We start from the raw sequence: 26,571 nt of genomic DNA, 5'->3' as shown, positions 1-26,571 counted from the left end.
TTAATTATTAATTTAAATAACATAATTTCTCAATTTAATATACATATAATTTGATTTTCGTTGATAGTGACATGATGAAAGTTTGCTAATTAACTTTCAATAAATTTTTTTATACTTGCAGTTTTTAATTTTGATTACTATTAAGAGAATTAAAAATTTGTTAGACATTGGAAATAACAGAGGATTTAAATATCTTATATATTTTATATATATTTTCTTTATTCTAGTTTATATATTTATTAATATCTAAGATTTTATAAATTTTCGTTGTTCTTTATTCTACCCAACTTTTTTTGCTTTCTTAATCTTTTTATACTTACACTCATTCTGAAATCTTATACTTACTAGCTTCATCGCACGATTATAATATAATTAACAGTGCATTTTTAATTTCAATACATTCTTTTTGCAATAATAATCTGTGATACACATAATTTATTCTTTTAAGAAATATTGCTTTACTCTCACTCATAAAAAGGGTCAACAAAAGAAATTAAAGATAAACATAAATTAAAAGAAAAAGTTTAAGTCGAGATAAAGTGACTTATTTATGTATGGAAGACGCAAAAGAGAGAAAATGATTTCGATATAGTTTATTTACTGAAAAATATTATATATAAAATAATTGAAGAGAGAGAGAGAGAGAGAGAGGGGGGGGGGAGAGAGAAAGAGAGAGAGTATATTTTTTCTTAATTCTTAAACATCTTACATAGTGATATCGATGTAATGAATCTTACAAATTGACATTATCAAAAGACTACATACTAAACAAATTTCGAATTCGTTAACGAATCGTTAACGATCCTAGTAGTACCATATATTATATAAATGTTTATGTTATGATATGTAACTTTGAGAAAGTGGCTTTAACCTTTCCGAATAAAATTTCTAATTTATTAAGTATGCGTTTCAACAGCGCTTTAGAACGATGGATTCTCATTGGAATACAGTCAATATAAGATGATTTAGGGAAAACTGAATGTTAATTACAGTTTTCTTTCAAATCATAACTTATAAGTATATTTGTTATGTGCTTTGATATATTCAATCAAAATCTATCGTTCGTTAGATATGAAAGAGTTAAATTAAATTTGCGACACGAACGAATATTTTCGCAAAATTGTAATCCATCTCTTTCTCTTCTCGCGTTTGTTGAGTCGACATATTTATTTAATATTTGGTACTACCAAGAAAGTGAGAGCGTTCATACGAACGTTTCCACTTTGCTCGTGCAATTCGACGACGACCGGCCTCTCTCTTCGAGAGAGATATGAGCTTCGATCGCGTTAAATAAATAAAGATAAACGCGGCGTCAGCACGAGCCAAGCTTCGCAGCTGATCTGAATTCGATCGGTATGGTCGATCAATTTAATTACAAGACTCGCGCGACTGTTTTTATCAAGTTTCCTCGAGGCGATTAACGTCCGTTAAATCCGTGACGAGCGTTCGAATGAGTTTTCTGTTGGATCTTCTCTTCTTGTAGAAACCGTTACCATGATGAATGAATCATCGATCTAACGTTCGTTAATTTGAATTCGAGAAAGCTCAGTGAAATCAATCATCGGAGTCCGGTCGGATGAAAACAACGAACGCATATCTCTCGCGAGCGCGAATTCATGTCTTTGCGATTAGCACACACGGAAAAGATGCGTGAAGGATCGGTGCGCTTACTTATTGAACTGGAAAAAAAGTACAAAATAATCTCTCACTCCTAAATATAAGTATGCGGATTTTGAGCAACCGTTTCACGCAAGTAGTGCTTCCCAAACAAAGCGAACGTCAAAAAGACGCGAGAACGTCCAAAGTATTGTATCTGAATTTTTCAGATTTTCTTTAGAAACTTTCTCTCAAACGTCTTTTCATTTTTCGTCTTGTTTAGATTCTTGCTTCCGGTTAGATGGAACCAAACGATCGGACTATCGCGGGAAGAAAAGAGCTATATCGTAAAAGAGGAATATCCACATTTCGGAGCAACATTCGGAGAGCCACGAATTTTTAATTAAGGACAAGTTACACCTGAGATCGGAGGCCCTTCGAATCGATTCCTTTGCACCCTACGGCGCGATCATCGATCTCGGTGAGTCTCTCAGATTTCATATTAAATATTTTTCGTTCTCATCCTATTAAATAGGATAGTAAATTTTTTTTCGATGCTGGCGACGAGTGCGCCTGGATTACTTTCTTTCCTTCGATCCCGACCGGCCAAGTTCCTTCAGTAGTTATAAGGTCCGTATTGGGAACCGTGATAATACGGTCCAGGGTACGCCGCTGGTGCCGGATATCCGGCGTAAGCGTACTGTTGCTTTTGCGGGTATACTGAAAAAAACGAGAAAAAAGAGATTAGATTTGACATTTTTCGATAAGCGAAGAATGTTAGAATTAAATTAGATTGTCGAATAAATAAAATAATTAGGTAAAATAATTTAACCTTCGATGTATGACTATATTAAATGATATTTTAATTTTTTTATGTTATATATTATATATATTTTATTTTAATTTTTATTTAAATTTTTGTCTTTAATATACATGTTATATTTTTTCACGGAAAATTAGTTTTTTTTTTTTTTATCAAAGAATACGTTTTAATTATTCAGATAAGAAATATTTATCAATTTTTCAAGGAAGACATTATTGTACATTTGTGATGTTGCGAAATTGTTTGCGAGGCACGTTTGCCGTTCATTTTGTATAAATTGAATTCCGACATCGATCGGTCGGCGTATGGAATTGAATGCGCAAACACGGAAATTCTTTTGTGACAAGAGGTTGATGAATGTACGGAAAATTAGGCAAGTATGTCGCTTTCGAGCAATTACTTCGATTTTAGATAATAATATTACTGGTTTTTCATTTTTTTTTCTTGAAAAACAGAATAACTATTGCGCACAAACGTTTATAATTAAAGATCCAACTTCAAAGTTTAACATGAAAAATAATGAAGTTTAAAAAAAGGAGTTATAGTTCACAATTGGGCATTTCTCTTTATACATTTATCTTTAAGAAAAATCTTGAAAGATTAGATAATACAATATATTCTACAATACAATAGTGTCGTATATAAATTTTATGAAATAAAATTGTTACTTTTTGCGATCGATAAGAATAGATCGATTTTTTACTTGTAGATAATAGAACATAGACGGAGAAATATCTTTATATTTCAAATTGTTTTACAATATATTATTCAATGGGAAATATAATGAAATAAAAATACAAGCTCAATAAACGAAGTCACATGCATAATGAATGTCTAAAATTTTAAAATAAATTCGAAAAACGAATGATTCTCTTTCGGATCATCGAGTTGCATCGAGCAACTCGATGATCCGAAAGAGAACTAGAAAGTTTTCTTCAGGATTAGAGCGTGACAAAAATACTTTAATCTGTAGCAGAAACAGAGCGTAAGGTGGACAAGTAAAAGTTTCACGAGAATGAATATTGGTCGTTGCCACACATCATCATTAGTGCACTTTGATGATTTATTTGTCTTAATCTCGTCGATTAGAATCTTAATTATTATATTATATTATCGATAATCATGCGGATGTGTAACACTTATTTAAAAAAAAAAAATTATTAATAAAAATAGCGATAAATATTTCTTGATCTGATAAAAATATGAAAAAATACTAAATTAATAATGTTAAAGTTTAATTTTGTTGTTTTGCATTGTACTTATCATTTGATCTTAGTCGATACTCATTGTCATATTTATCTCAGTTATATTTATTGCTTTTCACAGACATAAATTTTTTTTATGCAAAGCTATATTTAATTTTGACTTGTGTGACTTTGATAATATTGAAATACAGATACTGAAAAAGTTTAATTAATTTAAGAAAAATAATTTAAATAATTGACCAGCTAGTAATTTTCCGCGTGGTTTCACTCTTCGATTTAGCTTAGAAAATTGCGCAAAGACCGGCATGCAATTTCGAGTTAATATTCATCGAGCTAGTTTCACGTGGCCTCGTTTTTTCATATTTACAAGTTCGCACCCGTAGCTAATATTTTTAAAACATTACCGACTCACTGACAGGGTTAATTTTATATTATTCGAAGTAGTAGGACTAATCTTTTCTTATATACAAGGCGTTATTAGGATCGACAAAACTTTTGATTTGTTATAGTTAAATAAGCGATCAGATTGTTTTCATCTTGTACTACGTGTACTGTCATTCAATTAGTTTATGATTGTTGTCTATGTATCTTTTCAAACCTTGGATATATGTTACAAAATTATTTATTCAATTGGAATAAGTTAAAGTCCTTAAAAATAATAGTTATTACGGATATATCTATAAATAAAAATATGCATATTAAATAATTGATCTCTATTCGTAAATTATGCTTATAATAATTATTATACGTTAATGCGGAAACGCTTGAAGTAAACTATATTCATATATTATTAAATATTTTAAAAAATAGCTGATTTTAAAAACGAGTTTCAGAACATTGTTTCCGCATTGACGCTTCTCGTTCGAGTAAATCCAGTTAGTATGATGATCGTTATGCTCGTATCAAGGAACGTGTTCCTTGTGATGAAGCCTGATGATCGTAAATTAAGTTAGTAGAACATTTAATGCACGCGGAATCCGACATATTTCTTCGGAGTTTTATTCGATGAAAAGTGATTTTAATTGTGATTTTAAACAATGATTACAAACGTTTTCGATGTTTCACTGATCATTTATAACAATATTGTATTGTTACGTGATATCAAGTATAAATTTTAAATTATCTATATTGATATTTACGATATATTATAATCTATTTATAATATGCGTTATATTAATCTAAATAATCAATAATATCGCGATGATATATTTAACAAAAATATGAATAGAATGTATATTGAAAGAAACATTGAGGTATCGATATTTATTAATATTTCGGATTTTCAAGAAAAAAGATGAAATAAAAATGGGACACGCAGGATCGGAAATTTTTCAGTATGTAATCGTTGGATCAGAAATTTTGAAGTATGTAATTGTTGGACGATTAAGATAGTCGGATACCGCGCGCATGTAATGGGCGAAAGCAATAGGTGTTAAATATGTACCAGGCATGAGGTACTGCATGTTCATCGCCTCCTCGCGCATTCTCTCGCCCCTCAAGCAAATCGCCGCGGCGCTAAACAAGATCGCGCTGACCAACGACCAACCGACGCCGACCCAAGCGACCACGTACGACCAGTCGTACGAGATTAGCGAGTTTTCTTTCAGGACCTAGAGACAGTTTTTCCCCCGCGTGCCATGTCGTGTTGTGTCGTGCCGTGCCGTGCCGTGTCGCGCCGGGCGTATATAACAAAGAAAAAAAAGAGATACGGAACGAGTTAGTTCGGCCTTTTCATGGTTATCGTGTCACCTGGCATAATGTACTGAATGTTCTGGGCCTGCTCGCGGGCACGCTCCCTTCTCAGGCAGGATGCCGCGATCAGGAATAGCGTCATCGTGCCTAGACACGTAGCCACCCCTAGCCAGGCAAGATAAAACGACCAGTCGTACCATTGCGCCGCGTTGTCTTTTAAAACCTGCGGGCAAAATTTTCTATAAACACTGCGTATACATGTAATTTCCTCTGCAACCGGTAGAATAGAATTCCTCAAATTCGATGGAGATATTCGATGCGATAGATCGGTCCAGTGTGCCTGCAAGAATCTTTTTATGACGCAGGACAAGCGAAATGTTTCCCTGCATCAGTTATTTTCGAATTGAATGGGCGACTATTACTTGTGTAATGTATCATTTGAGAATCTTTAATTTTGCATAAGTAAATGTGTGATTTTATCTAGAAAATCAAATATTTTATTTTAAACGTTCATTGAGAATTAAATTTTAATTTATGTTAAAATCTTTGCATCTTTTTCGCTTATCTTGCGTACTAATAATATAGCCTTAATGTTAATTAACTACAGTTGACTTTTAAGCGATCATATGAGATAATTTTAAAAAAACGAAATGGAACTAATTCAAAACGACTTAAATAATTTAACAGACCAATATTAATATATTTTCTATTAACGTATTTTTAATCTTCTGTTTGCGATCAATATAATGGTCAACGGTAATAAATCTTAACATTTTGACGAATTGGACATTGTTTTTGTCGATAATTTTATACATTGATAAAAAATTTACTGTGTAATTAAAGAACACTACTTACGTTGCTCCATTGCTGATAATATTCTTCTCCGACGATTTTCTCTTTTTCATAATATTCGACGCCATGCCATAAGCCCATACCACCAGCACTTAGTAGACCTACATCATTTAAAAATATATATTCCGATTATATTCTTCTTTATGTAGTATAAAATGTTTCTGAAGTTTTATTTTGAAAAATATATACTGACAGGCGAATAACATCAGAATCGCCGTGGCCGTAATGTTCCCTGGTGATCTTCTCCAACATCCGACTACTCCTGTCCAGAACGCCGAAAATATCGCGAGAAAACCAACCATAAATAGAGCTATCACAGATCTTCCCATATCTATGACAATAGAGATATTTAAACGTTATGTATGCACATGCATGTACAAAAGATATTTTTATTAACAATATTAGATTATTTTATTAACAATCTGGAAATTATATTCTAAGTCTTTTACTATATTATATACGCATTCACTGCCACGTTGGCTATTAGCGATCGAACTTTCCATTTGCGCTACATTAAATAGCAACACGTGACTGAATTCTAAAGTATCTATAATGTCATTTATATTTATGAGATGAATTATTAGTAAGACTTAATTTTTTGATATTTATATAGCACGATAAAAATATAAGATATTTTTATGATCATTTAAGTAGAAATTTATAATATTAAGAGAAAGTTTGACATTCGCGTATATTGATTTCTTCACATTAAAATAAATTGAGTATACCTTTAAAACTGTAATATGCTTCAGCAATTTATTTATGTTTCTTATTCTAAATAGAGTTTATAGTATTGTTAGGAAATGTTTAACTATTTCTTAAGATATATATTGAGATCAGATGTGTTAGAAAAAAAAATTAATAATACGAAAGAGAAAAGTGGTGGAGTTAATGTTAATTAAATATAATATTTATTAAATTAATTTAAATTTTAAAGTTGTACTGATCTTTTAATGATAAAAGATAAAAAATAAAATTTATTTCATGTTGTTACACTTACGTAGTCGTGCCATTGCGTCGTCAGAAAAACCTCTCGTCTGATTTTCTTCATCGGGAATAAAATAGTCGATATTCATACAATGCGTCTCCACAGGGCTCAAATAAGTTTCGACTGCAAAAAAATGTACAAAATAAGTACAAATGAATATGATAGGAACATTCGCGTTATAAACAAATGTGATTAAAAGAAAGAAAAGTAATAATTAATGTATATAAATTAATAAAATTTATATATAAATATATAATATAATTATATACTATTATATATATATATATATATAATGTATAATTTGTATAATATATAATAATATATACATATAAAACATATATAAATATATGAAATCTATTAATCTATAAATAAATTTTGGCTTTTTTTACTTTTATACTAGACAAGAAAATTATATTTAATTTATATTGTAGTGCGTTCAGAAATTTATTAATATTTTTATAATATTGATAGAATATATCTTTCTTTTTTAATATTTAAACCTATTTTAAAATAGTATTTTTTGAAAATTAATAACATTTGCAAATTACTTTTCTTTATTTATAATTATGAAAAATAAGAAACATTTGACACGAAAAGCTTCATATACGATGGTTAGTTAAGTAATTATAATAACTGACATTTTTATTCTACCGACTGTGAGATACCCGAATTAATGTTTATTCAACTTCTAATTACAACATCTAGAATTGAAGCACAGTACATTCTATGCGAAATAAATGCGGAATCTCGGTGAACTGAGAAATAACATATCACACCTGCAGATGGTGTCATTTATATCACTGTCAAGAAAATGCATGTCATATTAAAGAAATTTAGTTGAAAGTAGAATGTTTGTCACTATATTACACAAGAAGAAAATGAAGGAATAGATTAGATACCACAATTTAATTTTGTGCTATATTTTTTATAAAAAAAACTTATTGTTAGACAAAATGAAAACTAAAAAAGATATAAGAAAAATAGGAGAATTGAAAGAGAGTAAACATTTGAAATTATTGATTGTAAATAAATTCTTTAATTGCACATTTTCATATATCGAATATTTTATGCATGCATGAGAAGGATAGATTTTCTATCGAGTTTTTTAAATCTATTTTTTTAGGAAAGTAAAAGATTTTTGTTATTTACAACTTTTCGATTATCAAATTTTCTATATATTATGTAATAATAGAAAATAGTGAAATTTTCTGATAAAATAATGTCAGTATGATATTCAGTGTGAAATAAAAAACTTTTATATTCTTTAATTTTGTCATTTTAATCTTTTGAAATATAAATTCAATATGAAACGTTTTCATAATTATGTGCTATTCTGAAAACTTATAATATCTCTTTACTGCAACAATTTCTTTTACATCACTAAATGGATTTCGAGGACATTTACCTATATTCTAATGATATCCTAAGGATATCCAGTCCGAGGGATCCTTGAAAACATGCATTCATTAGATATTTTCGGGATCGTATATATTTCGCTGTGTGGGGAATTACTGCTGGGATTTATCTCGGTACTCCAAGATCCCACAGCCCCGTCGCGTCTCGAAAAGCATGCGACCCAGAATGCAGCTGGCGCAGTATGCTTTTACCTGTAACCTGCACGTAGGCTCACATACGCAAACGCGCACTCGGTCTTTCGTCGGTCTTGCAACGGTACTCTTTTAGCAAATCCTAATCCGCGAAATGCCACTTTCGAAAGACGTATCGCGCAGAGGGAAGAGTTGTCGTAAAGTAGCCATGCTTTCACGGTCTCCTCTTAGTGAATGGATATCTGATTGGCGAGCCGGGACAAGCAATATCTGCCATCTCAAGAAGTTTTTGCGATATTTAATTTCTCTAGAAGATCGTTACCGCTAATGATACTCAGACGTAACGTGATCTCAAGTGAAATCAAATTTTCAAAAGACGTAGATACTCGAAATGAAAGTAGGATGAAGTTCCAAATAATAAATTAATTTTTTTGATTAAATGTTTCTCATTTTTTTACACAATCTGTATATTTCAGGTACAAATTTGTTTACAAATTATTTTATTTTATCCTAATTATCTAGTCTAATTTTTATTTCATCTTTTGATTGTAATTGAATGAGAATCGTTCACTGAAAAAAAAAACGGAAATTAATAAACGGACAGAAGAATATTTTCCGATCTTACACATCCCATCGAGATATTTTCACAGCGAAACTAACCATTTGAAATATTTACGATTCAAGTGACAGACGAATGGCTACGCGGCCGTTTTCTCGACCCTCTTTGAATCTAGTTTGGCCTAAACGAGGCGTCATGCCAAGATCGTTGACTCGCGCCTAACTGTACACTGTATGCTCTTCGCCATTCCGGAAGAGGAGTCTTTAGCGTTGGTGGCAATGCCAGGTAACCGCACGGTAGGTCCTCCTCGTACTTTTTTTCGACGCGTGATGCGAGTGATACCAGAAGGCAGAGATAAAAGCCACCGGACCGGTCGACTGGTTTCTTCAAATTTTTCGCGCGTTCACTCACGACTGTATGCGTGACCTCGATTTTCAACACTGACCGATGACGCGGTATAAAAAGTGTGATAAAATTATCCGCAAAAATCCCATATGATAAAATATTATTCCAAAGATATCTGCGGGATATGTGTCTCCAAGAATTATCAGATTGATTTCAGAATTGATTTGTACATAAAGTATTCAGAATCATCGAGCATTGTTTTAATAACAAATTCTTTAACCACTTTAAAGTCGACTTTTCTATGACGAAAATATCGAGGCATGACTTTTGAATTACATCATATTGTGTTTTTTGCAAATTAAATTTTGGAGAATTAAATGCAGATAAAAACTATATTCTTTCAATTAATTTCACATTTATGTTTATTTTAATATAGAATTCTTGTATAGTAAAGCAAAAATGTCACAAATAATTTCGGCAACGGTTTAATTAATTATAAGAAAATATTAATCAAAGAATTTGTTATTTAAAAAAGGCAATCGATAATTTTGAAACATTCTATATAATCGAGAAATAAATATAAAAAATATTTTTGATATAATTCATTTTTGCTAGTTTCGTTGAATGCAAATAGATAATCAATAGAATAGTGTTAAATAATAGTGGTTAATAAATAAAAGAGAAATGGATCTTAAGATATCATTAGAATTTTTCTTTTTAAAATGTATGCATGGAATTTCATTGCAATAGCGCGAAGATAAGCTTAATCACGTGCGCCTAATAAATCGAAGTCACCGGAAGCGGGTCGCCGGAAGAAAACGGCACGCCGAAACCGATAAGGCGTTGTCGGTCGGCAAACGGTATTGCGGCGATACAAGCAATGCATCGATCATTACGATTGTTTTCCGACCGAACGACACGAGAAACGCAAATGTGGAAGAGAATCTTCTCTCCGATCCACCCGGACAATTTCTTCGCTTCGGTATCGCGCGCGGATCGACCGACCGATAGAATCGATTCTCACCGATCGGCCTCGATACGCTCGCCTTTTCTCGCCGTTTCCTCTGGTCCCACGATCCCAAACACAGGCACGAGTGTATTTACGTTTACGCGATCTCGGTGAGAAAGCATTGTCTCCATACTTTCAGCATTCACTTATCCGATCGTTCATGTTACCTGAATTGGATCGTCTGCGATCGTTAAGTCTGGTATCATGTATTACAACAAATATATAATCAAATATATAATAATTAATTTCTAGGAGATTTAGTCGAACTCCTAGTTTAGCTTTTTCACGAAAATAGATCGGTATATAAAATAATGAAAGTAATTATTTCAAATGAAAACGAAGCGATTTATTTATACATTAAGATGCTGCTACGAATCGAATAAGAATGCAATCAAGCTTGACATCTTCTCGCTTCAGGTGATTGTGCGACAGCAATTTTTATTCGGAATTTTTAGCGGATAAGTTTCAAGTGCATACCTTTGTATACCTAAAATATTTATCCAATTACATTCCTATCTAAGATATAAAATATTAGTGCGCGTTTCTCCGTTTTGTTTATCAATAATTTATTATTTTTACTTAATAGAGTAATTTGTTCAATTTTCATTGAGTCTATCTCCTGAGACGAATCTACCTTGTAATACGCGATCATCGACACACTTTCCTCGCATTTACTTCGGAATTTTACAAACGCTGTCCGCTTGATTCGCCGCTTCCTTTTTACGACTAGTTTACTATTGTGCGAATAACAATGGATTTATATGAGCCCCCTAATGTATGCACGACCCGCATCTACTATAGTCGGTGCTTCACCATGGACACGTTTTCACTTTATAGCACGGTTCAGCGTTTTCCCTTCCTGCTTAAAGAATGCGCAATCTGAAACTTCCGGGAGAACTGGAATCACCTGTACCGGATTTACACGAAAAGAATTCATACACACACACACACACACATACACACATACACACATTTTTTTAACCTTCAATTACTGTCGCGAATCAAACTCTGCGTAGCACATTTAGAAAGTTATAAGAAATCTTAATTTCGTGACCAGTATCGTAGAGAGCAGCGTGTAATATATATAGAATTGAGATTTTAAAAATCAATCTTGCATAAGTATAAAAAAATTGTTTTAGATATCTCCAAGAATATATAAAAAAATCAAAAAATTAATTTATATCGTATTCTTGTTAAGCATGATTTAAAATTAGCTCCTATGTTACATCACTCGCAGATCTCCTACCTGCCATTCGCGTAATACCGCGCATACATGCACGTGCACGTACACCCATACAAACATTTACACGCACACAAAAGCAGTAGACTGTATTTATGATAATTTTGCTTACCCAGATCAATTGTACGATTCGATCGTACGCAACGCACATCTCTGCAACGCTGACGGTCGCATAATAATTTCGAATTATTATGTTGTGGTATGAGCATTGCGTAATCATCGAGGCATGCAAAAGTCGATTTCGTGATTTACGTGACGTAAAAAAAAAAAAAAAAAAAAAAAAAAATGACCTCACACGACGTGTGTCGACATATTGTTCCGAATTATAGGGTTTTCATTGTTCTCACATACATGCATTGGAGAAAACAATAGAATCTATGAAATATTATTTATATTTATAATCGTGTGAATTTTAAGATTTGAAAGACTTCACTTTAATCTCTCAATTATGTCTTTTTCTTTATTTAGTTTAGAGAACTAGAATTTAGAGAAAAACAAAGGAACATATAAACTGTAATTAAAAACAAATACTGGAGGAGGAATTGATTGTTAGAGACCAATTTAGACCTACAATTTTAATACCTTAATTAGCTTTGACCTAGATTCATATCGGAATCCACTTAATCGGCATAGGCTTCCTGACGAAGATTAGACCCATTATATGAAATTAAGCTCATAATCGAATTAATTGCACTGTTTACGGATTTAATAACATTTACTCTATAATCATGTATCATCGCATTACATGTGACTGCATTCTATTACATATCTATACATATTGTAGTTGCATGTTATTTTTAAGTAGATTTATTGTTTATATGAAGATATACAAACGGCGCTTATGTATATTTTTTTGTATATTATTGCTCTAAAACTTCTCGATACGTTACTGATCATTAATAGAGAACACGCATCATTATTATAGAAAGTTTCTAGTAGGAAAGGCGTTCCAAGCCATAAAACATTACGATACGAAATCACACATGTGATGCGAAGTAGGATCTTATCACATCCTCGTGTGTAACTGAAGCATGTGTGTGTGTAGTGTTTTTTCATCAAATTTAAATGCCAAATTTAATTATAACTTAATATAACATCGCACTTTTTTTATAAAAAATGATAATACTTGATAATAAATATTTTTCTGATTAATGTATATGTTTTGTAGCTTCAGAATATTTTTAAAATTTCTATCTTTCTACAAAGAACTTTTTTACACTATTATAAAAACGAATTTATTTTATCATATTTACTTTTGAAAAAAAATAAATATTCTCTTCTCTCGCAATCAATTCGGATCAACTTGTGTTTGTAAGGTATTAATACGCAGACGATCGACCGATCAATCGGCACGTTAACTATTTCGCAACGACCGCGATCGCAACGGTCCACTTACGAGGTATGTTCTGAAAAAAAAAATTACCCAGCGATTCTCGAGCCAGGGAAGTCTTGTCGTTCATTAAGTAATTTAAAATGAAGATTCTCGCGGTCGAAATCGATAGAAAAACTTCGTGGTTTTGCTCGAAGATAGAATTTCATATTCATTATTTTTTTTTCATATTGTTATTTAACTATTTCGTTCGAAATGGTGTCTGGAAAATAGCGCGGTTGATCGTACATGTTTTTTTAATATTATAACCAACTAACGGATGTATCCGATACTTGAAAAACGGATGTATGTTCGGAAATTATATTGATTAATGATTTCCTACTCCACAACTTCGCTATTTTGAAACAATATTACATTTTGCTTTATAACTTTTTTATAATTTTAGGCTACAAAATAGATAATTTTATGAATATTTCTTTGTGTATATATATATATATATATATATATATATGTACATATATGTATATTTTTTACTCAAATAGGGCGACCATATTGCTTCCCAATTTTTTAAATGAATTTTTAAATTAATTTTGTGATAAAATCAAAGATAATAAAATAAGAGATGATAGGTGAATTACGAATATATAAGTTTCAGAGTATAGCCTTTTACTGGTTAAAAAAAATAAGGTTCTAGTTCAACAGATGGGCACAATATAAAAAATAAAAAATAAAAAATTAAACATAATAGAAAATATTTTAATTATTGTTGATATCAAGTATTATATCACAGCTCTCATTGCGAATAACAAAATTGTAGCCGTACGCGAGGTACCCAATGATGCACATTAGGTAACTGCAGCATTCAATATCAACATATCAACAATAGATGATGATATCAACAATAATTAGAATTAATTTGGAAAATGACTGAAGAAAAATTGAGTATTTTGGCTGCATTCTTTGTAACAAATATTTACTTCGACGAATAAAAAAGAAAGTATTCGCTACATTTTATTCATACGACGTAGTATGTTAACATTGTTCACACAAATACATAATGCTGAATTATGCACGGTAACGGATCCTAGGATGAGAAAGCGCGATGCACTACACCGGAGCTATCGAGAGAAAATGCACCTTTCTCCAAAGATTGTGCACGTTTGTGCGGTCGATTATAAACTGTTAACCTATTACGTGGGATCGGATAACCTACGACATTACGAGATCGTAACATAGAAAGTTTCCTAAAGGCCGCGTAAGAAGTGTCACTGAACGCTGAAAGAATTTGTCGTTCTTGGAGTATACATGTTATCGCGAATGTTGCTCAAAGACGGACATTTGGACCTCAATAATTTTTTATAATGTTCACTATTTAACATATATGTATAATTATGCGTATATTTATTCTACTATGTATTATACAAATGGTAATGCAGGTAATTACATACGATAATTAGAGACCTAGAACTCCCTCCCATTTTTTAATAATTAGTCTATAATTACTAGATAGCAGAAAAAATGACATAGGTTTTAAAACAACCTTACATAAAGACAAAAGAATAAACAGCCTTAGTTAAATAAAAGTTAAATAAATAATATAAATAAATATTTAATGCAAGAATTACGGATCATCTTGAAATCTTTTCGAAAGAACAAGTCTAATTGCATAATTTTTATTAAACCTACTATAATTTATTAAACTTAATATATAATTATTAAACGATCTATTTCGGAATTTTTATCTTACCTCTCGGTGGTCTCTCTTTGGGATAACATATCCTGAATAGACCCTGAGTCCTTGTGTAATAATAATATTTCGTGTTCATCTGCTCCACCAAGTGGCTTTGCTCGGGATGCTTACTCGCATATTGCTGTAACAAAAAGAAAAATATTCGTTGAATAGACAGATAGCAAGGATCACAAAAAAGACGTTGCGAAATATCACGTTATTAGCGATGATAAAGTGAAAGGGCAAGAATAAAATCGCGGCGAATAATTTGCCTTGATGGAGAGAGCTACTACTGTGCATGTATTTTCGAATGCAGATGAAGTAAGTATGCGTTCTTCCTTTCGCGAAAATGTTATTATCGTTAGAAAGTAAGAATATATCGTGTTCTCTCGCGATGGAACATCTGTCAGAATCTCTCTTGTATTTTTAGTGAAAGGGACGCCATGCTCATTTAACTACATTTTACTACATTTCAATTCAGAGACAGCTAAAAAACCAATTACAAGCAACTCTGCTTTCTTTGTCCTGTGTTTGAGTCCTTGTATGCGTATCGGATTCTAAATTTAATTTTTTCAATTTACCATACGAAACTATTTTGAAGTTTAGAAAAAAAAGGTTCATAATAATGAAAAAATTGACAATTAATGATAAATGAATCTCTTGATGATGTTTTGATTTTTCTTGATGTGTTTTCCTATTGATTCAAAACTGGATAAAGAATCGCTATAGTTATAAAAAATATATATAATTATATAAATTATTATATACGGTGTAACATGCTGTACATAACTCGCATAAATTTACAGTCGCAATAAAGAATTACTGACTTGTGTGTGCGATGGATGAAGTTACGAGAGAAAACGATTCCGTCCTCGCTTTGCTTCAGGTTGCGAAGCATCGATATTTCGCGAAGAGCTCGCCCATGAAATCTATGTAAGAACCATAGAGAGCGTTTATTCATGCGTGTCGATACAAGTTCCGTATATACTTTCTTATGTTCATGGATGTATTTCGCATACCGCCCTCGAAATTTGATGCAATTTCATATCATATAGCGGACATGTATCAATCTCTTCCTCCGGTAGTGGTCAACGATATATAATCTGAAATTGTCGTCGACGCGGGCAGGAATCATCACGCCAACAGCGATTGTTACGATCTATTTTCTAGAAAGTTCTTCTTCGATTTCCCGATTCAACGTCTGGTAGAAAGTATAATAATAATACACCGTGCTACGCGGGAAATCTTAACGCATGAATCGCGATCGTCGACGACGGAAAGAAATGTTTTCCGCGCGGCGAAAACACACGTGCTCGTTTTATTTTTTGCGTACACACACGTTGCTTCCCACGAAACATTTCGCTCGAGTCACTGTTCGATCTCTGATAAAATGTACAATGCGAAAGAAAGAGTTTTTTCTTTCAAAACTCGATTCGTTTTCGCAGACGATGGTAATATTTTCGCATTTCTTTCTTACATTAATCTCTTCGCCATTTCTCCTTAAGCGATTTATTTATGTCTTTTATGAAGCTTAGTTTTACGATCAGAGTCTTACTTTCTAATTTTTTTTTTTTTTTTTCAATTAAAAGTTATTGGAGTTTGAGAAATATCATAAAATGTATATAAATGGTGATATATATTTGGATTTTATCGTTTTCAAAACTTGGACGGATAGATGTAATTGCTTTGTGCGAGAAATGCGTTTGTCTATACGTGGCGTCAATAGTGTTTGAGAAATTCCATCGCCTACGTTCTTCCTCGATTACCAACTAATAATCGCACGAGTATGACGTACGTTGCTGATGCAAGCTCCAGCAAGTTAACCTTGGCGAACACCCATGCGTTCCGAATACTTCTTTTAGAAGAATGCGCAAGGTGAATGATGCATATTTATCAGAATGCTTTCATTTCATTGATACAATTAAAATAGTGTTTAATGATATAAATCGAATAACAAAATTTTATATTAATATTATCAACTTGATTGGCAAAAATTGTTATATTATGAAATGCAAAATAAGAGAAAAGAGAAAATATTATTCATAATTTACTTAACTATTTAACAAACATTATTGCTATTTATTAATTACATTATATAACTGTCTAGTTGCTACAATCATTATTTCGTTTTACAAATGCAAAATCATAATATGAAGTCATGTATTGTATAAAGCATATCGTCATATATAAATATAACAACATTGCAAATGGATTATGCGACGCAATTTGTTCAAAATGCGCGCATTGAAATTAAAAAGTTGTAACAAAGTCATAATAAAAGTATTCGAAATATTTTGCGAAAAATTTTGCGAAATTGATGTTTTAAAGAAACGAAAGATATTAATACATTGAAGAAATACGCGATGTGTTGTTCGAGAAGAGAATATGTTCTTCGCGCAGAAATTTCTATGAGCAACAGGTGTCTGAAGATGCAATACGTGAATCTTCTCGTGACAGTATATATCAAGAGTTATTATCATTTGTCGCTCGCGAGAAAAGGGAAAAAAAAGGAGGATACTGACGAATCTGCCAGTCTTGTCTAGGCCACGCCATTCTGCTTTCACGTTATTTCACCATTGCTCGTTTCAAGCGCGGGAACATCGTCAAGCCCGGCTGATTTCTTTGACATAGAAAGGAAAACTTGCCGTGAAGCTCAATGGAGATAATTACCTTATCGATAACAGAATGAGAAATCATGCTTCTCTCATACCTCCTTTGGAAATCATTTCGTAAATTAGAATTTTATTAAAAATATGATTTTTGTTGTATTTCTTATGTACTTTTATTTACAATTTTATTACAACTGTTTTCTTAATCCCTAATGAGTGCATTATGGATTTCTAATTTACCCATCACGGTATATTTATGCAATACTATATTTTTATATTATGATTTTGCATTCGCAAAACGCGAAGTGATAATTGTAGTAGCTAGAAGATTAGGCAAAACATTTATGAACGCCTGCTGAAATAGAGGAGACAACCACCATTGAACCTTATATTTTGTTCTCCGTATTGAAAAAATTATTATCAATAAATATTTTAGAAGTATGTACAAATTATTTCATCAATCTTGGTGTAATTTATCGGCATCATCGTTTTGATTACGAATTTATTCATGTTAAAATGACTTAAGAAGATTTTTTGCCTTGTTTCCTCGCAACAAGAGTTTTAGCTAATGAACTGTCGTATATTATGTACGATAACTTTCATTTTTCATTAATCTTTTCTAATTTCTTGGCCGCTCGCAAGACGGAATTGTTTTTCCGATACTGTGTTTGATTACATCATTTCGTCATCTGAATAATCCATCATCATACAGTAATTATTTACGACCGATCGTGAATAATGCAAATTTATAGGGGCACCGTTTTCATTTGAATGACAATTGATGTAATTTAGTCCATTTCGAGATATATACTTAAGGACTTTCCGCATTAATTTGTCACGTCGAACGGTGAAACGACTGGTGATGCGACTGGATTGTTCAACTAGCAAATACAATCCTGCACGGTTTTGCATATTTGTTAACGTTCTTGTAACACTTATGTTAATCGCGCGTTTAAATCTATAATTTATAAATTTTTATTTCTAAATGTGTAAACACATAAATATTTTTTTCGTATTTGCATATTTATCAACGTTCTTACAACAATTATGTTAATCGCACGTTTAAATCTTCAATTTATAAATTTTTATTTTTAATGTGTAAAGAGATATAAACACATAAATTTTTTTTTGTGTTTATATCTCAGTAATGTAATGTGTGTACGATATGGTCTAATTAATTTTAAAAGCATTTTATAAATTTATTCTCTCTTTATTAATTACATGCGAGTGACGCAATGTAAGATATTACGCAAATGTAAAGCTTAACAGAATTTAGAACTAACAAATATAACTTAATATTGTATTGGAGATTTTTAGAGATAAAAATTGACATATTATTAGTATATTAGACTCTCTCTTTCTCCTTCTTTTTATTCTAATACTTTTTTCCTCTATTGGAGGTTGTATATTAATCAATTTCGACTAGCACTTAACGATTGCATAACTGTTGTTTCTACTAAATGCGATCAATGTGACAGCTGTCATTGGTTGATACGTTTGTACTTCCTACATTTATCTTCTTATATAAATCCTTACATGCTATGTGTTCTTTACATCATGCTAAAAGTCAATGTTTTCTCTAATATTAAAAGAGAAAATGTATGTGTGTATATATAGAATAATAAACTTATTATCATAAATAAATTATATCACATTAAATATTGCATTAGGATATCAAGTATATAGACGTTATATTTTCACACGATGATAAGGTGTTAAAATTTATGCAGATGATTTTTATCAATACATTGGACAGAACGGGAAGAGAATATTCGTGCAATAGTCGAGTTTCTCCAGAACGTTTCGTGTATGAAATCGCGTTACGCCATTCAAACTTTTTAAAAAGCATCGTGCGTATTGCGAATCGTGGCCTTGAAGAGTTTTCCGGCTCGACACCTGACGATCTCTTTAATTCATTAATACAACTTACAGGCGCATTTTAATTTATATGAACGAAAAATAAACAATTTATATTTACTGAATAAATCACGATTGACGTTTTAACACATTTACAACACTTCAATTTCGTGCATGATAATTTCCATGATTTTCTAACTTAATAACGCTTGAATTTCTGTAATTTTGTATTTAAATACTTAAATTATCAAAATATGTTGGCTCGCTCTTTTTTTTTTATTTTATTTGAGTGAGACAATATCCTAAAATTCTATTTATAAAAGCTATTTATATTTGTTTCTACGTTGAGAACATTAAAATGAATTTAACTGCGCGCATTCCTTTCTTTGCGCGCCCAGCTCGCCACGTCACCGACTCTCGAATGAAAGTACAGTTGACTATACTTGATGAATATAATACCGCGTCGCGTGTAACGCGCTACTGTGCACACACGATATCTATAACCAAACAGCCTCTTTAATGCCAAAGAATAGACAAGGATAGGCGAACAATGTAATTGAACTATCAATGTAATCAATGCAATTAAACTATCTTATCGCCAGAATTTAATGTGCTTCATGAAAGTTAAGCATGCACTCATTATAAGTATTTTATTATTAAAATAACAAGGCAATAATTATCGCGCAATGATAGTTTTTAGATTTGTAAGAAGCAAGAAACAAAAAGTGCAAGAAATTAAATTAATTAAATGTTTTTAAAAATACTGCGCTAGCTAAAATAAAAAATATACATTTGTTCTCTCAAATTTCCTTTCTTCTCAATTAAACGTAATAATGGGCTAGGGCATCAAGTCCTTTCTAAAAAAACCAGTTTTCTTGTATGTAACCTTTTCAAGAAAAATATTCCTATTAAAATTGCTGCATACCGGTCGTATTAATTAGTTATCTCCCTTTCACACGGCAACTTGTTCTTCCTCTTCCTACTTTCAAATATTAAAAAGAAATTCAGTTTTTTTAGTGTAACATGTCTTTTGTGAAAAGAAAATATCTAAGTCCATCTGTAATTATATTTAACACAAACGGGACATGGAAACCGTTAAAACGCGTTAAGAGCAAGTCCTTATCTTTCGTCAAGATTGTCCTTCAGAAAATTGCTGTATTTAAATCTCTTTAACTTAAGAATTGTCGGTTGTCTTCGATCCCATCTTTATTGATGGGATTCGTTAATATCAGGAATTTATACGCGGTCTTCCCGTTAATCGACGATGTTTGCATGTTCGCCGAGGTCGCGTCACAACGCCTGTGCAATTATCGCCTTGCGTTCTACTCACAGTTGTAAGCATATTTCAAATACATATGATTAAAAATAATCATTATCATTTAAATAAAATATTATATAAAAATATTTATTTATATTATTTGCGTTTAGATGATATAAATGCATAAGAAATATTTAAAGTGCAATAATTAAAAATAATAATTGTAGAAAAATTATCAGAGAAATTCCTATTTGGCTCAATATTCGAACTTATGTATGTATTGATCATTTCAAATATTATTTTATATATATTTTATGTAATAAAAGAAATCATTAGAAAATTAAATATATATATTTATTTCGAAAAAAGATAATTGTCGTTTATCAAATACTAATTTATTAATAAATTTATATACATATATTATTTATTATTTTATTATTTATAACGTTAATTTTGTTGTTTTAATACTATCTTTCTTTCTGATTCGTAATTGTATAAATAAATATTTTAAGTAGGATTAAAAAAAAATATATATATATATATATACAAACAAATTATTATTTCGCATTAATCATTTATAATTTAATAGAAGAAATAAAGTTTCTTCTCTTACATATTTTTAGTTTCTAGTTTAAATATTATGTTTATTCAACTACTATTTTTTACTCATCTTTACTCGCATCAGACATTCGAATGCACACATTCGCTCACACCTAGTCGTTGCGTACAAGTTATGCGTGGTACGACATAATTTGTATACGCACAGTTCTTTCCCGACAACTTTTCTCTATCTTAAGCAAGGAGGTGAGATAGCCGGTTGATTGTTGAGGAATCGTGATGCGTGCGTGTCCGTCAAGGATAAAAGGCGCGAAAATAACAGAGCGTAGTACACACGTAATGCGGCAGTGTACTTCGCGCTTCCTCGCGGAATCGCGGCACGAGATCCTTTCGGATGCAGCGTGGCTGATCCGTCAAAGTGGATTAGTGGGTCTTCTCCGCAAGCCAACTCTGTCTCTAAACGAAATGGTCGAGTCACGCAAAAGTGCAAAAAAATTCAATGTATAAATAAAACTTATAATAGCTGAAATCATTTACAAGAGAAAGCAAAAGATTTTTATAGTAGAGAGAATTGCACTATAATAATGACAGATTATTATTAAGAAAATAGCTTTATTTTTCAAAGCTTGAGTTTGTAGAGTCTAGATAGAATTTTATAGAATTTTGATAAAATGTTAAATAACAATAAAAATTTTCCAAAATATTAAATATTAAATATTTGCTTGTTAAAAATAAAATTAATAAACCATACTCTTTTTATAAGAATAAAATTAAAAATAAAATTAAATTAAATTTAAAAACTGTACTCTTTTTATAAGAATAAAAATAAATTTTTAAATAGACTTATCACATGTCCATTTATATAGGTTTATATAGATTTGAATCACGTAAAAGTGTATGCATCAGTGCACCGAATATTAAATGCAAGACTTGTTCAACGTGCTGAGAATGGGTGCGGCTCGGAATGTCGATCGTTCTGAACGAGAATCGTTCAGGACGAGATGGCGAGAGATCGAGACAGAACCGTGAAGAGAAGAAAAGAGAGGAAATGAGAAGATCTCAAGTCGAGAGAAAGAGAAAAGTGCAAAGAGGAACGGGATACCCGTGAAATGAGATTCCGCTAACGACGAGATAATCTGATTTAATCAGCGGCAGGTACAGCTGCTTGAAATAACGACTTCGTAGTAATGTCAAATACACGAAATGTTTAAGTGATATTTCGTAATATAGATAAAATATAAAATATTCTACTTTCATCGCGGATCGATCCCTAAGGACGAAATCATTGACGAAGTTTCTGTAATGATCATGTTGAATAATGACATCTACACGCTTATCTGTTACATCTCGTATTGTTTGTAAATATGTTATTTGCGTCGCGTAAAAAAGAGGCAGAGAGGAAGTTACATCAATGTCAGAATATTTTATATGCGGTGAGCTGCACCTGCATTTTAAATTGTCAAGTCGTGACGTAACTCACGTGCGATGCCAACAGATTAGTTTAAAAAAAAAAAAAAAAAAAAAACTGTTTAAAAAGCCTTGCTGTGACTTATTATAAATTCTAGATTAAAAGTTAATAATTGTTGTAAAAAATAGAATTAAAAAATTTTCGGATCAGCTGTTCTGAATATCCGGAACGCATGAGCATTGAAGTATTTTAAACTCTTATTTCAAAAGAATTTATTACGAGAAAAAAAACTGCTTAGCATACAAAGGAAGCGCAGTCATCTTTCAAACAAATATGAAGCCGGTTACACACATTACACAGTGCAACAATAAACTTTACCATTGCAATTTTTTTCAATAGTTATAATCACTAAAACTCCACTGTGTCTATAATTTATCGTATTAATTATTTAAAGTGTTCGGTTAAACTTGATATTTATTTCAAAAAGAGAAAAACTCTGATTTCTTGTCTAATTCTTTTCTTAACATAAACCCGATAAGCATTCAAGAATTTACAACATGTCAACTAATATTTTTTATTAAGAAGAATCGGATGAGAATTTAAATTGAACATTTCGCACTAATATTTGCTGCTAGATCTCCTAGATCTCCTTCCCTTTCCACACAAATACCACAGACATCCTCTCGAGTAGATTCCATGAAAAGTTTGTGAGAATAACATCCGTTCGACTTTCAATGACCCTAGAGGGTAAACTTGACCTTTGACACGCATGTTCACTCACGTTCACAAGACGGCGGAAGTTACAAGAAGGAATTTCATTTCCTACCTTCCCCTTCTCAAGAAAAAATGTATTTTTTTAAACTAAATAGATTACGCAATCTCTTTGTCAATTAATACTTTCTTTTACTAGTCTTATTAATTTTTAGTAAACTGACTTTTATTAATCTATTTCCATACACGTGCGCGATTGATCGATCGATCGTAATAGCTTGTGTATTATTTTAACTATGAAAATCTTATGAACTAATTTTTTATATTCCCTTCTTTATATGTTATAAATTATACTAGCTTTCTGAAAAGTAAATGCCAACTTTTTTTTATGATATACATTTTATTTATTTAGTGCAATAACTTGTCTAAAATTCTCGATTTCTAAGAATTTAGTTATTTTGTCACAAAAATAAAATATGCGAGATTTTACACTACAGTTTTTTTAAATTGCATTTAAAAATGAATTTAATCTTTATATTAGATACACTTAAGAGAGAAAGAGAGTAATCACTTATTTTGACGCGTGTCTTTATTTTAAATAGCTTTGCAATTTAAGTGAATTGTTTGTGATTACTCAAAAAAGATTGATAATAGTAATAATAATAATACGCAGTTCTTACTATAATGAGAACAATAACTCGTTATATAACAGTAGATATCCGTTGTATGATTACAAATGGAATTATAATGATTAAGGATATCATTATGCAATGTAATTGCACGCTACGACACGAACACAAAAATACATTATTAATAAAAATAAAGAGAAGAGAACTAGAAAAAATAAACTTTGCGTATAAATTAAAAAAAATTACAGCTACATCACAGTCAAGTTTCATTGTAGCAGTTTGCGTTCGTATCTTTAAGGATCGATGTTTTGCACAGGAAGTAGAAAAAATTAGATTCACGAGCACGCTAGTTGATGACAGCTTCGGTCTTCGGGAATAATGAGATTCGGATGTGATCTAACTTCAGACAGGAAGGTGTCCATTTTCATAAATGATCGAAGCCTTCATCCAACCTGCGGACTATCCGCGGAGTTTAATCAAAATTTGAATAAGCGCTGCGCTGAGAGTACAGAATAGGGGCACGTTCACGGTTGAATCGAATTAGCTTTAACAACGACGTTCCACGACGAGGAACGTGGAACATCATCATAAAATTTCGTCATCGCTTTCGCAATCCATTTAGATTTTTTCAATGCATCTCAAACTATGTACATTAATGCAACATGAAACCCAGCTATGCACATGTAGGAAATTACAATTTCCATTGTAATTTCTTCCCAGAAAAGATCCTGCAAAGATCTTGTATGCTATACACACACAGAGCGTCCCAAAAAGCCAGGTATTCTTCGAATTTTCCTTGATGCAAGTATTTCACATTAGATGTTATTTTTTTGATTATAATTTTTATCAAATGTACTTGCAACATTCCTAACGCAAACATCTGCTGTTTAAATAAAAAGCTGTTTTTTTAATAGTTTTTCAAACTCGTCTCTTTTTCTTCTTAACTGTACACCTGTTTCGAATAGAGACAATGTAAAAAAAGTTAACAGAACGGATTTCATTTCGAATTGTTCTAACTGCAATGCAATAATAATTATCTTAATGTGTCTTAAATTTGGAGCAGAAAAATATGCGATTGTATGAATAAAAATGCTTTAGTAAAAAATCGGTATAAAATAATTTGCTTTTTTAAAATAAAAATATGGAGAGCAAAAGAATATATATATATATAATCTATTTAGAATTTTGTTCTAAACTTATGTCAGACAAATTTTTTCTTGTATTTAAAATTCAACAACAAAGTCACAAATTATTAAAATATAAAATGACAATATTTTTAACAAAATATTTATTATGGCAAGTAATGAATATCTTTTTTTTTATATTTTTTATTTAGTTTTTAAAATGTAAGGTATTTCTTAATTTTTTTTAAGATAATTCTATCTATAAATATTAACTAAAATTAATCGATATTATAATATCGATCTTATCTTTTATATCTGTTTCTAACGACAATATGAGAAAAATATAATGAAATATAATGAACTTAGTAACCTTCGGCTTAGCTAATGTTTTTGCGAGAACATCTCATATGTAAATAAACACTTGAACGCATCCTTATCAATGTTTAAAAAAAAAGTATCCTCTTCCATAAATAATAGCAGAGTAATCGAGTCTACATTATTCGCACCGCACAAATGAGTGTTCATATATTTCGACTTTGGTATCGCATCCTTCGTACGCCGTACTTCTCTCAGATATCAGACATCTTTACAAGTTACAAACCTGGATCTGAGCACGTTTGACCTCGGTATAGAGCCAGTTGTCCGTGGAAAAGGCGATCGCCAGAAGGGCAGTAGCGATGATACCGGTTATGGTGGCGAGGGACAGCGTCACCGCGGAGCACGGCATCTCGGTATTTTATCTCTCTGATGTCTCTCCTCTTTGAGCCTTCCTCCTCGGTCTCTTCCTCGCGTCTTCCGTTACCTTCACCTCACACTCACCGCGCAACTTACGTGGTTACTACCGTTTACGTGGGCATCCGCGCACGAAGAAGGAAGAGTTGCCACGCGAAGCGTTACAGCACCGCTTTTATAGAAATATAGAGAAGAGGAGAGCTGGACCGCGAACGCGTGAAGATTTTGGAGAACGATCGACGACACGTGCCGGTCCCGCGGGAATTCACGGCGACTCGGAGGAAGAGATTATGAGGGAAGTCTATGGCGTTCGGCGGGATCTTGGTATATGCGTACGTCCTTCAGGATACGTGCTCCGCCACAATGCACATCACACCACTATTCCTCTCGCAACGGCAACGACACTAACGGCCCGACTCGCCTCGAAGGAAAGCCAGCCGAGAGCCTGCTGAGAGAGCAAGGAGAGAGAACCGGACCCCAGGTGGGGACGGACTCGTAGCCTCGGGCAGGTATATTACCTGTGTTTTACCCGCAGCGGTGCTCAACGCGCGCGACCTGTTGCACCTGGCACCAAGCTTGGGGAAACGACGGCAATCTCTTAATTCGGAAAAAAGATCCGCTATTTTTTCACATGAATTCACAAAGAGACCCCGCGATACCGACGATCATTTGACAATTGTAAAAGTGTTATTATTCAGCGACTGAAACAGATATACGACTATGACATGTTTCAAATTGCATGTTACAATGCTTGCAAAATAATCATTGCA

General features: G+C 31.9%; 2 protein-coding genes across 3 annotated transcripts in view; one reads left to right on the top strand and one right to left on the bottom strand.

Annotated features, from left to right (window-relative positions):
• Nucleotides 1–199: 199 nt before the first annotated feature.
• LOC140662958 (uncharacterized) lies at nucleotides 200–26,253 on the bottom strand. Of its 2 annotated transcripts, none has more exons than XM_072886744.1 (7): nucleotides 25,671–26,253; nucleotides 14,934–15,057; nucleotides 7,169–7,279; nucleotides 6,362–6,499; nucleotides 6,172–6,269; nucleotides 5,374–5,539; nucleotides 200–2,316 (listed from the first exon to the last, which is right to left on the bottom strand). In XM_072886744.1, exons 1-7 carry the CDS (start codon nucleotides 25,794–25,796, stop codon nucleotides 2,213–2,215), a joined length of 867 nt encoding a protein of 288 aa, XP_072742845.1. In that variant the 5' UTR covers nucleotides 25,797–26,253; the 3' UTR covers nucleotides 200–2,212. The 2 variants fall into 2 exon arrangements, with proteins under 2 accessions (XP_072742845.1, XP_072742844.1); XM_072886743.1 differs by lacking the exon at nucleotides 5,374–5,539 and adding an exon at nucleotides 5,069–5,234 and having other exon boundaries at nucleotides 25,671–26,248.
• The window catches only part of LOC140662960 (protein C10), a 29,211-nt gene continuing 4,036 nt past the window's right edge, over nucleotides 1,397–26,571 (top strand). Inside the window, exon 1 of the mRNA XM_072886747.1 lies at nucleotides 1,397–2,077. The gene's annotated coding sequence lies outside the window, so the exon portion shown is untranslated. The remainder of the gene's footprint in view (nucleotides 2,078–26,571) is intronic.

Source organism: Anoplolepis gracilipes, chromosome 2 (genome assembly GCF_047496725.1).
Source record: "Anoplolepis gracilipes chromosome 2, ASM4749672v1, whole genome shotgun sequence".
Taxonomy (NCBI): Eukaryota; Metazoa; Arthropoda; class Insecta; order Hymenoptera; family Formicidae; genus Anoplolepis; species Anoplolepis gracilipes.
Note: the sequence above shows the minus strand (reverse complement) of the source record. Positions and strands in the feature narration are given on the sequence as shown.